Here is a 17,038-nt window from a genome sequence, read left to right on the forward strand (position 1 = left end):
GAGCTTCACCTACCCTGTTATCCAGCCCAGAATTCTCCTCGTCTCAGACTTAAACCGAATAAACCACTCCTTTAGCCCAAAGCACAGGCGCATTCCCCACACACACCCAGCAGAACTGCTGCAACTTGGATTTCTGCACAAAGCAGCTCCGCCTCAGAAACCCGTCTGACACTCCGCGCCTCGAACGCTGCTTTTAGCCGACATTAAACCACACCACTTCCGGTACTGCGGAATTCTGGGACACGGAAATATGTGGTGTCCCAAATACAGCCGCGTGCGCTTTTAGTGCACTAGAACTGCCGCAGTGCATTGTGGGGACTCTCAGGGGGCAGGAAGTGCTGGTGATGGAGTGAGGGAGACTGTGATGGTGTCGTGCTGCGATGGGAAACTAATCAGTAATGCGGTGATGTGAGTGAGGAAGTGTGAGAGAGAGAGAGAGAAGGAGGGAGAGAAGGAGTGAGAGAGAAAGGAGGGAGAGAAGGAGTGAGGGAGTGAGAGAGAGAGGGGGGAGAGAAGGAGGGAGAGAGAGAGGGGGGGAGAGAAGGAGGGAGAGAAGGAGTGAGGGAGTGAAGGAGGGAGAGGAGTGAGTGAGGGAAAGAAGGAGGGAGAGAAGGAGTGAGGGAGGGAAGGAGGGAGAGGAGTGAGTGAGGGAGAGAAGGAGGGAGAGAGAGAAGGAGGGAGAGAAGGAGTGAGGGAGGGAAGGAGTGAGGGAAAGAGGGAGGGAAAGAAGGAGGGAGGGACAGAAGGAGGGAGGGAGAGAAGGAGGGAGAGAGAGAAGGAGGGAGAGAAGGAGTGAGGGAGGGAAGGAGTGAGGGAAAGAGGGAGGGAAAGAAGGAGGGAGGGACAGAAGGAGGGAGGGAGGGAGAGAAGGAGTGAGAGAGAGAAGGAGGGAGGGAGAGAGAAGGAGGGAGGGAGGGAGAGAAGGAGTGAGGGAGAGAAGGAGTGAGGGAGAGAAGGAGGGAGGGAAGGAGTGAGGGAGAGAAGGAGTGAGGGAAAGAAGGAGGGAGGGAGAGAAGGAGTGAGGGAGTGAGAGAGAGAAGGAGTGAGGGAGGGAGAGAGAGAAGGAGGGAGAGAAGGAGTGAGGGAGAGAAGGAGGGAGAGAAGGAGGGAGAGAAGGAGTGAGGGAGGGACAGAAGGAGGGAGGGAGAGAAGGAGGGAGGGAGAGAGAGAGAAGGAAGGAGAGAAGGAGTGAGGGAGAGAAGGAGGGAGGGAAGGAGTGAGGGAGAGAAGGAGGGAGGGAGGGACAGAAGGAGGGAGGGAGAGAAGGAGTGAGGGAGTGAGAGAGAGAAGGAGTGAGGGAGAGAGAGAAGGAGGGAGAGAAGGAGTGAGGGAGAGAAGGAGGGAGGGAGTGAGAGAGAGAAGGAGGGAGGGAGTGAAGGAGGGAGAGGAGTGAGGGAGTGAGAGAGAGAAGGAGGGAGAGAGGGAGGGAGTGAGAGAGAAAAGGAGGGAGAGAAGGAGTGAGGGAGAAAAGGAGGGAGTGAGAGAAGGAGGGAGGGAAGGAGGGAGGGAGGGAGAGAGAGAAGGAGGGAGTGAAGGAGGGAGGGAGTGAGAGAAGGAGGGAGGGAGGGAGGGAGGGAGAGAGGGAGAGAGAGAAAGGAGGGAGAGAAGGAGTGAGAGAGAGAGAGAGAGAGAGAGGGGGGGGGGAGAGAAGGAGGGAGAGAGGAAGGAGGGAGAGAAGGAGTGAGAGAGAGAGAGGGGGGGAGAGAAGGAGGGAGAGAAGGAGTGAGGGAGTGAGAGAGGGAGAGAAGGAGGGAGGGAGGGAGTGAAGGAGTGAGTGAGGGAAAGAAGGAGGGAGGGACAGAAGGAGGGAGGGAGAGAAGGAGGGAGAGAGAGAAGGAGTGAGGGAGGGAAGGAGTGAGGGAAAGAAGGAGGGAGGGAGGGAGGGAGGGAGGGAAAGAAGGAGGGAGGGAGGGAGGGAGGGAGGGAAAGAAGGAGGGAGGGACAGAAGGAGGGAGGGAGAGAAGGAGTGAGAGAGAGAAGGAGGGAGAGAGAGAGAAGGAAGGAGAGAAGGAGGGAGGGAGGGAGTGAGGGAGAGAAGGAGTGAGGGAGAGAAGGAGGGAGGGAAGGAGTGAGGGAGAGAAGGAGTGAGGGAAAGAAGGAGGGAGGGAGGGACAGAAGGAGGGAGGGAGAGAAGGAGTGAGGGAGTGAGAGAGAGAAGGAGTGAGGGAGGGAGAGAGAGAAGGAGGGAGAGAAGGAGTGAGGGAGAGAAGGAGGGAGGGAGGGAGTGAGAGAGAGAAGGAGGGAGGGAGTGAGAGAGAGAAGGAGGGAGGGAGTGAGAGAGAGAAGGAGGGAGAGAGTGAAGGAGGGAGAGGAGTGAGGGAGTGAGAGAGAGAAGGAGGGAGAGAGGGAGGGAGTGAGAGAGAAAAGGAGGGAGAGAAGGAGTGAGGGAGAAAAGGAGGGAGGGAGGGAGGGAGAGAAGGAGGGAGGGAGGGAGAGAGTGAGGGAGGGAAGGAGGGAGAGAGAGAAGGAGGGAGTGAAGGAGGGAGGGAGTGAGAGAAGGATGGAGAGAAGGAGTGAGGCAGAGAAGGAGCGAGGGAGTGAGAGAAGCAGGGAGAGAGGGAGGGAGAGAAGGAGGGAGGGAGGGAGTGAAGGAGGGAGGGAGAGAAGGAGTGAGGGAGAGAAGGAGGGAGGGAGGGAGGGAAGGAGTGAGTGAGAGAGGGAAGGAGGGAGGGAGAGAAGGAGGGAGGGAGTGAGAGAAGGATGGTGAGAAGGAGTGAGGGAGAGAAGGAGGGAGGGAGAGAAGGAGGGAGGGAGTGAGTGAGTGAGGGAGGGAGAGAAGGCGGGAGGGAGTGTCGGTCTCTTCTCAGCCCGAAGTGGGTGGCTCTCCCGGAACAGCCCCGGCGGAAGTGTTTTATTCCTCTGAAAGTCCCGCCGTCAGGAGTTTAGCGGCAGCCAGCCGGAGCCGGGGGCGTTGATTATTCAGGAAAGCCAGCCCGGCCCGGGGGACTCAGTTACTATCCGCTCCGCCTACAGCTCATCCTGGGAAAGCGCGAGGAGAGACAGAGAGAGAGATGGGGTTTGGGATCATGTGACAGCACTCTCTCTCTCTCTCTCTCTCTCTCTCTCTCTCTCTTCATTTCCTTTTTGTTTGCTTCTTTTTCTTTCACTCTTTTCTTTCTCTCCTTTCATTCTTCCTTCCTTTTTTCATTTCTTTCTTTCTTTCCCTCTCCATTCATTCTTTCTTTCACTTTCACTTCCCTCTGTTTGTTTGTTTGTTTTTCATTCTCTTCTCTCTCTCTTTCACTTTCTTTTTTCATTAACTTTGTTTGCTTCTTTCTTTCTCTTCTTTCTTTCACTCTCCTTTATCTCTTTCTTTCTTTCACTCTTCTTTCTCTCTCTGTTCTTTCTTTCTTTCTCTCTTTTCTTCCTTTTTCATTTCTTTCTTTCTTTCTTTCTTTCTTTCTTTCACTTTCCTTTCCCTCTCTTCTTTGTTTTTGTTTGTTTCTTTTTTCACTGTCTTCTCGCTCACTTTCTTTTTTCATTTCTTTCTTTCTTTCACTCTCCTTTATCTCTTTCTTTCTCTTCCTTTTTTCATTTCATTTCTTTCTTTCTCCATTCATTCTTTTTCTTTTACTTTCTTTTTCCTCTCTTCGTTTGTTTCTTTCTTTCACTGTCTTCTTTCTTTCTTTCTTTCTTTCTTTCTTTCTTTCTTTCTTTCTTTCTTTCTTTCAGAGTAAGAACATTCGCACATGTTGCATCAGTGAAGTATTCATTAGACTTGTTTAACACTTTCATTAGCGACTTTATTCCCCGTGACTTTTATTTTGAAGAGTTGACAGCGCACTTGGAAGGCTCGGTTTCTGACCCAAGTGCTACCCTGCACACTTGCGTACTAAGAAGTGTGGTAAGACCCCTCGCCACTGCTGCTGGAGTCGCCTGGATGCGCACTATTTTTTCATACTAGTTAGTAGTCTAGTATGCGACTTGCGCTTGTTGGTCAAAACAAGTGTGCGGAAGATGGCGACGGACGGAGGCAGTGACTGCGGCTCACACAGCATGGATAAAAGCATAACCCTTCCTCCGGATGAAATCTTTCGCAATCTGGAAAATGCTAAGAGGTTCGCAATAGATATAGGTATTAAACTCAATTCTTCTGTTTACTTTGTTTGAAAACAAACACTTGCTAGCTGCTAACTAACTGACTAGCTGAAGGTTAGCAACGCTGCAGAAGTTCAGAGTTCGAGCCAAAGCTTTCCTGCTCATCAGGGACCAACACCGGAACACTTACACACAGTTTTTAATAATAATAATAATAATAATAATAATAATGTTGAATATTTGTGAGGTTAGTACAGCACGTCCTTGTTACTAGCTAGCTAGTCACATGAGTTGTAATATGTAGTAATAACAACAGTAATATAATATAATAAAACTTCACCCTGAAACTTTATTTCATATGGGTTTTTATAGAAGTATGTGATGTGTTTAGTGACTCTGGTGCTAATTTGGTTGTTTGTGCTGTATTTCTGTGACAAGGTAGTGATTGTGTCCTGCACTGACGTCACAGGGCGACACTGCCAGGGCAGTAACAGTGGAACATATAGCAATAATCATTAACACCACTGACAGCTGATCAGCAATAATCATTAACACCACTGACAGCTGATCAGCAATAATCATTAACACCACTGACAGGGGAAGCGAATAACCTGGATTATCTCATCACAATGGCACCTGTCAAGGGGTGGGAGATTATATATATATATATATATATATATATATCTCATCTCATCTCATTATCTCTAGCCGCTTTATCCTTCTATAGGGTCGCAGGCAAGCTGGAGCCTATCCCAGCTGACTACGGGCGAAAGGCGGGGTACACCCTGGACAAGTCACCAGGTCATCACAGGGCTGACACATAGACACAGACAACCATTCACACCGGCCACGGGGCTCGAACCCGGACCTTCTTGCTGTGAGGCGACAGTGCTAACCACTACACCACCGTGCCACCATGGGTGTCTCAAAAAAATGTACTCACACTTTGAATGACGAGAAAACCTTTATTTATGAACATAGAGTGAAATGGAATAGCTTCGAATACAGAAGACAAATGTAATTGAAGAATCATGTTCGCAAATGTTCAAATTGATGACCATTATTGTCCAGACAACGCTGATAACGCGCACCAAGGGGTTCGCAAACGTCACGAAACAGGTCATTAGGAATATCGCGACATTGTCTTTCAATTTCAATGCATCAGTTGTTCTTGGTTTGGTGCGATAAACTTTGTCTTTGAGATATCCCCACAAAAAGAAGTCCATGCTGTGATTAATTAATTACACTTGCAACACAAAAAACGCAGCATGTTAGGGACAGTTAAAGTGTGAGTACATTTTTTTGAGACGCCCTGTATATATATATATATATATATATATATATATATATATATATATGTGTGTGTGTGTGTGTGTGTATATATACTGTATTAGTCAGCAACAGAACAGTCAGTTCTTTGGAAGCAGGAAAAATGAGCAAACGCATCTCCCATAACCCGGGACAGAACAATACCATCACGTGTTTTCACATGGTGTCAGTGGCATGCAAAAGTTCGGGCACCCTTACTGAAAATGTCTGTTACTGTGAATAGTTAAGTGAGCAGAAGATGAACTGATCACCAAAAGGCATAAAGGTAAAAACGAGACATTTCTTTTCAGCATTTTCTACAAGATTTGTGTATTATTTTTGTTTTGTACAATTGGAGAGTGAAAAAAGAAAAGGAACACCATGGGAAAGTTTGGGCACCCCAATACAGTTGAGTTCTCAGGTAACTTTTACCAACGTTCCAGACCTTAATTAGCTTATTGAGCTGTGGCTTGTTCAAATTCTTCGTTAGGAAAGGTCAGATGATGCACATTTCAAAGCTGTATAAATTCTCTGACTCCTCAAACTTGTCCCGAAAATCAACAGCCATGGGCTCCTCTAAGCAACTCCCTCGCATTCTGAATAATAAAATAATTGATGCTCACAAAGCAGGAGAAGGCTACAAGAACATAGCAAAGTGTTTTCAGGTAGCTGTTTCCTCAGATCGTAATGTTATTAAGAAATGGCAGTTAACAGAAACAGTGGAGATCAAGGTGAGGTCTGGAAGATAAAGAAAACTTTCTGAAAGAACTGCTCGTTGGATTGCTAGAAAGGCAAATAAAAACCCCTGTTTGACTGCAAAAGACCTTCAGAAAGATTTAGCGGACCCTGGAGTGGTGGTGCACTGTTCTACTATGCAGCGACACCTGAACAAATATGACCTTCATGAGAGAGTCATCAGAAGAAAACCGTTCCTGCGTCCTAGCCACAAAATTCAGCATCTGAAGTTTGCAAATGAACATCTAAATAATCCTGATGCATTTTGGAAACAAGTCCTGTGGACTGATGAAATCAAAATAGAACTTTTTGGCCACAATGTGCAAAGGCATGTTTGGAGAAAAAAGTGTGCCAAATTCCAGGAAAAGAACACCTCTCCAACTCTGAAGCATGGGTGTGGATCCATCATGCTTCGGGGTTGTGTTGCAGCCAGTGGCACAGGGCACATTTCATTGGTCGAGGGAAGCGTGGATTCGAATAAATACCAGCAAACTCTGGAAGCAAACATCACACCATCTGTAAAAAAGTTGAAGTTAAAAAGAGGACGGGTCCTACAATAAGACGATGATCCAAAACACACCTCAAAATCTACAATGGAATACCTCAAGAGGCACAAGCTGAAGGTTTTGCCCGGGCCCTCACAGTCCCCTGACCTAAACATCATTGAAAATCTGTGGATAGATCTCAAAAGAGCAGTGCATGCAAGACAGCCCAAGAAACTTGTAGAACTGGAAGCCTTTTGCAAGGACGAATGTGTGAAAATCCCCCAGGTAAGAACTGAAAGATTATTAGCCGGCTACAAAAAGTGTTTACAAGCTGTGATACTTGCCAAAGTGGGCGTTACTAGGTACTAACCATGCAGGGTGCCCAAACTTTTGCTTCGGGCCCTTTTCCTTTTTTGTCATTTTGAAAATGTAAAAGATGAAAATTAAAAAAAAAATTGTTTTTGCTTAAAATATAAAGGGAATGAGTCGTCTTTAACTTTATGCCTTTTGGAGATCATTTCATCTTCAACTTGCTTAACTGTTCACAGTAACAGCAATTTTAACCAGGGGTGCCCAAACTTTTGCATACCACTGTGTGTGAGTATGTGTATATATATAATTTACCAGCTGGGAGGTCCGTATCGTGAAATACCGTGACCAAGGTCTTGAAAATACTGATCTGGGCCTCGGTCAGTATTTTCAAGATCTCGGTCACGGTATTGCACAATACGGACCTCCCAGCTGGTAAATTATATATTTATTTTTTTCTTTACCAAATTCTAACATAAAATGAGAGCGCCCGAAAGGGTAACCATATTTAGAATAAACCTGATTCAGATAGCGCTGGATACTTCTCTGGAAAGACGTGAGCGAGGATGGCTCGTACACATGGGCGTTTTTCTTTGTACTGGACATGAAAAAGTTGCACAGCAACATGTTCAGTTCTTCGCCTGGCCTGTCTTCCACCTTTCGACCTTCATTCAGGTTTCGATAGAACTTCCCAAAGACATTGAGGTCGTAGGTCGTCTTTTTCGTTGTATTTTCTGCCTTTTGCTCCTCAATAAACTGCTGGATTTGCTCGGCGTTAGCAACAGTTACAGGTTTTTAGCTTTCTCCTGAAATGTTTTCTTTCATTTCTTCTTCCTCAGGGTAGTAAAACTCGCTTTCGCTGTGAACACTGTCGTTATCGCTATCCACGCTGTAAAATTAATGCTATTATACTGAGAAATGCGAAAATAAATGTTGACAAAAAATTGTTGCTATGTTTGTTGTTGTTGTGAACAAGCAAGTCGCCAAAGGTCCATAACCGGATTCCAGACCGCTCGCAAGCCAATCAGAGCGCACGATTTGATGGAAACCAGGCCGCGAAAAAATAATTTCTTTTATTTTTTTCACGGTCCAAATCCTGCGCTCTGATTGGCTGGCGAGCGGGTCCTTATCCTACGGTACGGACCCCAGTTACAGACCCCGGTTACGGATCTCTGGCGACTCGCTCGTTCATAACAACAACAAACATGGTAGCATTTTTTGTCAACATTTTATCTTTTTTTTAATAAGATTTATTTATACGATTATCAAAAATCTTATACATTTTTGCCAGCATTTCTCAGGAGAATAGCATTAATTTTATAGCATGGATAGCGATAACGACAGTGTTCACAGCGAAAGCGAGTTTTACTACCCTGAGGAAGAAGAAATAAAAGAAAACATTTCAGGAGAAAGCTAAAAACCTGTAACTGTTGCTAACGCCAAGCAAAAACATGGCTGAATCCTGAATGACTCAATTTTGTATAAATAGGGGACTACATAGGCGGCAAAATGTAGTTTTTTTTTCCTGCCATGGAAGTGCACTTGTATACCGAGGAGGAAGCCATTTGCATTACAGCCGTGAATGAGGATTCAAAATGGCGGCTCGGCTCGGTTTTCCCTTTCGGGCGCTCTCGTTTTCTGTTAGAATTTGGTAAAGAAAAAAATAAATATATTATTTACCAGCTTAAGGTCGGTCCGTATGGTGAAATACCGTGACCTCGGCCTTGAATACTGACCTCGGCCCAGAGGGCCTCGCTCAGTACTTTCAAGACCTCGGTCACGGCATTTCACGATACGGACCTCCCAGCTGGTAAATAACGTATATATTTGGCTTCCGGGTTTTTTATATGCTGTTCCATCCCAAGTATAACAAGTGTTCCGTCCTGCAAAACCACTTTTGTGACGTTTATTTACATAACCTTACCTTTTTTGTTCCAGTTTCACAAAGACATCCGTCACGTCCACCATTTTATAAATCGGTACTTACATTAGTCATCCCGCCTTAATATATGAACCCGTCCCGTCACGTATGATAAATAAAGTTAGAAGAAAAACAAAATATAGCCTATTGTTTGTCAGAACATACAGTGGGGAAAACAAGTATTTGATCCCTTGCTGATTTTGTTGGTTTACCCACTAAGAAAGACTCGATCAGTCTGTAATATTAATGGTAGGTGTATTTGAACCCTCTTGCCAAAAGGACTTAGTACTTTGTGGCAAACCCCTTATTAGCAAGCACAGAGGTCAGACGTTTTTTGTAGTTGATGACCAGGTTTCTGCACATATTAGGAGGAATTTTGGTCCACTCTTCTTTGCAAATGACCTCTAAATCATCAAGATTCCGTGGCTGTCGCTTGGCAACTCTGAGCTTCAGCTCTCTCCATAGATTTTCTATAGGATTCAGGTCTGGAGACTGGCTGGGCCACTCCATGACCTTGATATGTTTCTTCTTCAGCCATTCCTTGGTTGCCTTGGCTGTATGCTTTGGGTCATTATCCTGCTGGAAGACCCATCCACGACCCATTTTAAGCTTCCTGGCAGAGGGAAGGAGGTTTTCACTTAGGATTTTACGGTACATGGCTCCGTCCATCCTCCCATTGATACGGTGAAGCAGCCCTGTGCCCTGTGCAGAAAAACACCCCCAAAGCATAATGTTACCACCTCCATGCTTGACAGTGGGGATGGTGTTCTTGGGGTCATAAGCAACATGTCTCTCCCTCCAGACACGACGGGTTGAATTGATGCCAAAGAGCTCAATTTTGGTCTCATCTGACCATAACACCTTCTCCCAGTCACTCTCCAAGTCATTCAGATGTTCATTGGCAAAGTTCAGGCGGGCCTGCACATGTGCTTTCTTAAGCAGGGGTACTTTGCGAGCACTGCAAGATGTTAGACCATTGCGGTGTAAAGTGTTACCAACTGTTTGCTTGGTGACTGTGATCCCAGCTGCTTTAAGATCATCCACTAACTCTGCCCGTGTTGTATTAGGTCTATTTCTCACCGTTCTCATGATCCTGGAAACCCCACGAGGTGAGATCTTGTTTGGAGCCCCAGACCTAGGTCGATTGATGATCATGTTGTGAGTCTTGTACTTGCGCACAATTGCACCAACAGTTGTCACCTTAATGCCCAGTTTCTTGCTAATGGTTCTGTAGCCCATACCGGTCTTGTGCAGGTCTACAATCTTCTCCCTTAAATCCACAGAAAGCTCTTTAGTCTTTCCCATGTTGGAGAGTTTGGAGTCTGACAAACTGATTGATTCTGTGGCCAGGTGGCTTTTATACAAGTCATTAGTGATATCAGGTGTCTTCAATTTAGGTGACAAGGTAATTTGGAGAGTCTAACTTGTCTGTATTAACAAAAACTCTTGATGGTTACTAGGGGATCAAATACTTCTTTTTCTCAATAAAATACAAATAAATTAATATAGATATTTAAAAGTTATTTTCTGGATTTTCTTTGTGATATTCTGTCTCCACATGTTAGAATACACCTACCATTAAAATTACAGACGGATCAAGTCTTTCTTAGTGGGTAAACCAACAAACTCAGCAAGGGATCAAATACTTGTTTTCCCCACTGTATAACTTAACTACTATTTATTCATCTATTTTACAATATCTTGCCTCTACCTCTACCTTTTCGTTTCTTCAGCTGACATTGTATACATTTCAAGTTCTTATCTTTTTTCATCTGTGCTTCTGTTTTATGACTCACGTTTTCACAATCAGTCCGAAACCACATTTTACTCGAGATGGCGCTCGTTCCGCCACACGGGATTTCTTTGTGACGTCATGCCGAGGTGAGGGTAGTATCTCACTGGGCTGCGACAGCTTGCGACAAATTGCGAACGTCGTTCGTGAGAGAGTTTCAAAAGTCTCTTGAAACATTCGCGGGGCTTCTCAATTTCCTCGCATGAGTCGCAAAGTGTCGTTCCTTCGTCGCTGAAATTTTGAACATGTTCAAAAAATTCGTGCGACAAAATTTCTCTCAAAATAGCCGCAAATGCATCGCTGGTGTCGCAAAGTCGTCGCGAACCCTTCTCAAGTCAGTTTCCGTGAGACAGGAAGTGCGAGTTGAGACAGGAAGTGTGAGTGTATCTCACTGGGCTGCGACAGCCTGCGACTAGTTAGAGACACAACAATTGCGGTAAAATATGCGAATATCAATTCAGTGTGATTCCAAGTGAAAATTGTTGCTAATTCGCATATTTTATTGCAATTGTTGTGTCTCCAACTAGTCGCAGGCTGTCGCTGCCCAGTGAGGTACTGGCTTATATTCCGTAATTGGAGTTCCGGGCTTTTAGATCAATTTCGATTGAAAATATCGTGAATATAACGTTAATAAAACGTGACGGGATATAATAATAATAATACTGGAATATCAAAGAATACATGATAGTGAGTACAACATGTTAAGTATGAAACCCCTGAATATTTAGAAAACGGAACGTTATTGTAATGTAGCGTCCCGTTCCGGTTCATACTTTCCGTACCGGGTTATGGGAGACACCTGGGCAAACATAAGGAGCGATTTTGACAAGGGCCAAACTGTGATGCTAGATGATTGGGTCTGAGCATCTCCAAAACAGCGGGTTTTGTGGGGCGTTCCTGGTACGCAGTGGTTACTACCGAGCAAAAGTGGTCCAAGGAAGGACAACCGGTGAACCGGCGACAGGGTTATGGGTGTTGAAGTCTCATCGATGCGTGTTGGGAGTGAAGGCTCGCCTATCTGGTTATCGCAGTTTGATGCGTAGCTGGAGACCAGTCAGAGTGCCCTGTCCACGGTTTTCATGATTGGTTTTTCGCAGGTGACACCGAGACAGCCGATCAGTAATCACTAGGGTCACGTCACGTCCATAGACTGAATAAAATCAAGTTCAGTGATTTCTCAGCAGTGCTATTTGAACACGATCAGTTGATGGCAGAACGGAAGGAGGCGGTTCTTCTGGGGAATACACACGCACCCATGGCTTTACCTAGAACCCATGTTTCAGTTTTCTGAAAGGATTAGAGTCGTTTCGTTTTAATTGTTTGCTTTGTTTGCCTAAAACGAACCACATCACGGCCTACAAAAACTCACCGTCCAACCTGCGAGAGCATATTGAGGGATATAAACGTTTTATTCCAAGAGAAAGCTTGCAACGAAGCTGTCTGTGCTTTTAGAGCGAGCGATAACGTTGCAATAGCTGTGCAGTCTGGTTAGTCAAATGACTTTCTATGGATTTGCCCGCCAAGTTGCTGTAGCCTTGTCCACGGCTAACGTTAAAGGTCCCATGGCATGGTGGTTTGTTGATGCTTTAAACGGGCTCGTGGAGGTTTCCGGATGTTATATCTGCAGCCTTTCTCGAAATGAACCCTTGGCATGTAAATATAGCCTCCTGGGAGAAAGCGCCATTTCAGCGCTTTTCCCAGTGCGTCGTTTTGCTAATGAGAAGCAGGAGGCGGGGAAGGGTAGAGGGTGGGGGCGGGCCATGGGGGGAGGGGGAGGGGCTTGACCAAGCTGCGCACACACATACTCGCTGCTATCAGCGCCTGTAGCTACGCTGCTAAGACAAAACCCCGTTCTCCCTCGGACTCCTTTCGTAAACTCAACGTGACACAGAGAACAGAGAGTGAGAGTGTTCGGAGTGGTAGTTTACGAACGTATAATACCCTAGGCTTGAACACGCACTCCATAACCAAAGAGGATAGAAGCAGCAACTACAGCAACATATCGCTTATCCAACAGAAGACATGCATTGCGGAGCAATAGTCAAACATAAGCTCATAAGTTACAGTCAATTTCCAGACTAAACTCAGTTTAACAGAGCATGCTGCATGCTCTTTAGTTTTGTAGCGCAGAGTACCTGGCTAACTGCAGGAAGCGGTTAGCTGCACAGCTAATGTAGCCATTGCTAGGCTAACGCACCGATTTTAAAACACGGCAAAACGACTTAACAGTTATACACTTACTTGTTCGGTGTTTGTTGCTGATGCGGCAGGGATGCTTGGTACGGACCCAGGCTTCAGTGACAGTTGATGTGCAAAACCTGCCCTGTACTGTCCCAAGTTGTGGAAACATTCCTCAGGAAAATGCTTCCGACAAACATACACCGTCTTAGGTAGACTCGACGGCGTATTATTGGAGTAAATAAAATTAAGCCACTGCGTCTTCAGGGGCTCTCCCGTCGGCAGTAAAAACAGACTCTTTTCTGTGTTGTCACATCCATGTACAGCGCAATTTCCATGTTTCGCTCGCTTAGGTGATGCCATGTTGTTGTGTCCTCTATGGTCTCCTCACTACAACTGGGCGGGGCAATCCATACAGTGGGTGGGAATCCAGAGGGGGGGGCGTGGGGATCATCTCCCTTGCTGACGTAGTAAAGGGAAGAGCTTCTCAACGCGCCGTTTTGACGCGCCATTCTCAAATGTTGGGCATAGTTTGGTTTACACATTATGAAATTTCTAGCCACTGGGGTGACTTAAGAAGGTCAGAGGAACTCGTTTTAACGTTAAAAAACCTCAGAAAGTGAAAATTTCATGCCATGGGACCTTTAACACACAGCTAGTTAACTTGGACATTGTTAGTTAGCATGTAGAAATGGAGTTACGCTAACATGAATAACATTAACTTATCTGAAGTCGTTTCAGAAATATGTTTTAGCATAATCTTGCCAGATAAACAGAATGTAGAAATCTTTCTTTTCTAGTAGCGTTAGCTACACAATATGGTTTTGAGTTTGAAAAGAGTTTGCTAGCATGTCAGGTGGAGCTTCACTGGCTAGCTAGCTTGACATTAAACCACCATGATGGCACAGCATGGTCTTCGGTAACGGCGTTAGGTTTTGTAAGCGTTGTGGCAATAATACAACGACGCGTTGACAGAAAATATACTTTTAATACTTAAGTATTTTTAAAAGCAAGTACTTTAACTTAAGTAAAAATTTGACTGGAGAACTTTCACTTGTATCGGAGTCACATTTGACCAGTGGGATCTGTCCACGGTTCTTTCATTCCATTACATGCATTTAGCAGATGCTTTTATCCAGAGCAGCCTGGGGAGCAGTTCAAGAGCACTTCAGCCATTCCTGCTGGTCCAGGGAATCGAACTGGTGACCTTTTGGCCCCAAAGCTGCCGCTGCTTCTCTAACCATTAGGCCATGGCTTCTCCATGACTTAACCCATTGTATTTTATCATGTTCGACATAACGTCCAGGTTATATGTACAGGTCCGGACTAAAACGAATCGCATCTTGAAGTTGTTATGATCAAGGTTTTATTTTATTTTTTTAAAGAGATATTTTCTAAGTCGTCCCAGCACAGATACGTCGTATGAATGTCGCCGTGATGGCATTTTTCCTTTAATAGGTGGCTCGTTGACAAAGCTGGCGTATTACTCCACTGTACAGCACAAAGTGGCCAAAGTGAGATCGTTCGATCATACGGCCAAGACGAGCTTTCAGGTACGATCTCTACACTTCATCTGTCGTATACAGTGGTGCTTGAAAGTTTGTGAACCCTTTAGAATTTTCTACATTTCTGCATAAATATGACCTAAAACATCATCAGATTTTCACACAAGTCCTAAAAGTAGATAAAGAGAACCCGGTTAAACAAATGAGACAAAAATATTATACTTGGTCATTTATTGATTGAGGAAAATGATCCAATGTTACATATCTGTGAGTGGCAAAAGTATGTGAACCTTTGCTTTCAGTATCTGGTGTGACCCCCTTGTGCAGCAATAACTGCAACTAAACGTTTGCGGTAACTGTTGATCAGTCCCGCACACCGGCTTGGAGGAATTTTAGCCCGTTCCTCCGTACAGAACAGCTTCAACTCTGGGATGTTGGTGGGTTTCCTCACATGAACTGCTCGCTTCAGGTCCTTCCACAACATTTCGATTGGATTAAGGTCAGGACTTTGACTTGGCCATTCCAAAACATTAACTTTATTCTTCTTTAACCATTCTTTGGTAGAACGACTTGTGTGCTTAGGGTCGTTGTCTTGCTGCATGACCCACCTTCTCTTGAGATTCAGTTCATGGACAGATGTCCTGACATTTTCCTTTAGAATTCACTGGTATAATTCAGAATTCATTGTTCCGTCAATGATGGCAAGCCGTCCTGGCCCAGATGCAGCAAAACAGGCCCAAACCATGATCCTACCACCACCATGTTTCACAGATGGGATAAGATTCTTATGCTGGAATGCAGTGTTTTCCTTTCTCCAAACATAACACTTCTCATTTAAACCAACAAGTTCTATTTTGGTCTCGTCCATCCACAAAACATTTTTCCAGTAGCCTTCTGGCTTGTCCACGTGATCTTTAGCAAACTGCAGACGAACAGCAATGTTCTTTTTGGAGAGCAGTGGCTTTCTCCTTGCAACCCTGCCATGCACACCATTGTTGTTCAGTGTTCTCCTGATGGTGGACTCATGAACATTAACATTAGCCAATGTGAGAGAGGCCTTCAGTTGCTTAGAAGTTACCCTGGGGTCCTTTGTGACCTCGCCGACTATTACACGCCTTGCTCTTGGTCTTTGCTGGTCGACCACTCCTGGGGAGGGTAACAATGGTCTTGAATTTCCTCCATTTGTACACAGTCTGTCTGACTGTGGATTGGTGGAGTCCAAACTCTTTAGAGATGGTTTTGTAACCTTTTCCAGCCTGATGAGCATCAACAACACTTTTTCTGAGGTCCTCAGAAATCTCCTTTGTTTGTGCCATGATACACTTCCACAAACATGTGTTGTGAAGATCAGACTTTGATAGATCCCTGTTCTTTAAATAAAACAGGGTGCCCACTCACACCTGATTGTCATCCCATTGACTGAAAACACCCGACTCTAATTTCACCTTCAAATTAACTGCTAATCCTAGAGGTTCACATACTTTTGCCACTCACAGATATGTAATATTGGATCATTTTCCTCAATAAATAAATGACCAAGTATAATATTTTTGTCTCATTTGTTTAACTGGGTTCTCTTTATCTACTTTTAGGACTTGTGTGAAAATCTCCTGTCTGTTATTACGTCTGACAGATGAACTGTGTTGTGCTTCATTTTGTCGGTGTAGAACGAAACCGAAGGAGACCCTCTGTACGAGATCTCGGTCCAGGAGGAGATCACGGCTCGGCTCCACTTCATCAAGTTCGAGAACCGGTACATCGAAACCTGCCTGGATTTCATTAAAGACCACCTGGTGAACACGGAAACCAAAGTTATCAAGGCTACCGGAGGAGGAGCGTACAAGTTCAAAGACCTGATTGAGAAGAAGTTAAAACTCAAGTGCGAGGGGAATTGAAAGCACAAACATACCAAGCTGCCGTACAGTATGTCTGGAGCTTCTGATTGATTTTATGTCTCTCTTCACAGAGTGGACAAAGAGGACGAGATGTCGTGTCTTATCAAGGGCTGTAATTTCGTGCTGAAGAATATCCCTCACGAGGCTTTTGTTTACGCAAAGCACGCCGACCCGGAATTTCGCTTCCAGAACACACACCCGGACATCTTCCCTTATCTCCTGGTCAACATCGGCTCTGGAGTTTCCATCGTCAAGGTAACAGCTATGACGCGGTTATTAACCTGGTGTTAACAGCTGTCTCAGGAGGATAGGTTCGAATTCGGCTCAGATCAGTTTTAGAGGTGATCAGGAACGCACACGAGCGCCATTTCGTATAGACACACCATAAATAATCATTCAAATACAAGTAAAAGTCATTATCCAAACATTATTTAGCACCTTATTCGTGAAACGTTTCGTATAGTTGGATGTAAATGTTTTTGTAAGCCAAACCATATTAAAATTTCCGCCAGGTTTATAAAAGTTTCAGACAGACGGATTTTCTTTACCCTTGTGTGCGTAGGTGGACAGTAACGAAGTACAACCCCGATTCCAAAAAAGTTGGGACAAAGTACAAATTGTAAATAAAAACAGAATGCAATAATTTACAAATCTCAAAAACTGATATTGTATTCACAATAGAACATAGACAACATATCAAATGTCGAAAGTGAGACATTTTGAAATTTCATGCCAAATATTGGCTCATTTGAAATTTCATGACAGCAACACATCTCAAAAAAGTTGGGACGGGGCAATAAGAGGCTGGAAAAGTTAAAGGTACAAAAAAGGAACAGCTGGAGGAGCAAATTGCAACTCATTAGGTCAATTGG

General features: G+C 44.9%; 2 protein-coding genes across 5 annotated transcripts in view; one reads left to right on the forward strand and one right to left on the reverse strand.

Annotated features, from left to right (window-relative positions):
* Positions 1-244, reverse strand: part of rap1ab (RAP1A, member of RAS oncogene family b) — a 57,349-nt gene extending 57,105 nt beyond the window's left edge. Inside the window, exon 1 of the mRNA XM_060909852.1 lies at positions 14-244. The gene's annotated coding sequence lies outside the window, so the exon portion shown is untranslated. The remainder of the gene's footprint in view (positions 1-13) is intronic.
* A 3,434-nt stretch (positions 245-3,678) lies between these two features.
* The window catches only part of pank4 (pantothenate kinase 4 (inactive)), a 108,289-nt gene continuing 94,929 nt past the window's right edge, over positions 3,679-17,038 (forward strand). For 3 of the 4 annotated variants that reach the window (XM_060909849.1, XM_060909850.1, XM_060909851.1), the window contains exons 1-4: positions 3,679-4,075; positions 14,225-14,319; positions 15,939-16,150; positions 16,238-16,421. In XM_060909849.1, coding sequence (XP_060765832.1) covers positions 3,958-4,075; positions 14,225-14,319; positions 15,939-16,150; positions 16,238-16,421 — 609 coding nt within the window. In that variant the 5' untranslated portion in view covers positions 3,679-3,957. The remainder of the gene's footprint in view (positions 4,076-14,224; positions 14,320-15,938; positions 16,151-16,237; positions 16,422-17,038) is intronic. The other variant, XM_060909848.1, reaches the window with a different exon arrangement.

Source organism: Neoarius graeffei, chromosome 26 (assembly GCF_027579695.1).
Source record: "Neoarius graeffei isolate fNeoGra1 chromosome 26, fNeoGra1.pri, whole genome shotgun sequence".
NCBI lineage: Eukaryota > Metazoa > Chordata > Actinopteri > Siluriformes > Ariidae > Neoarius > Neoarius graeffei.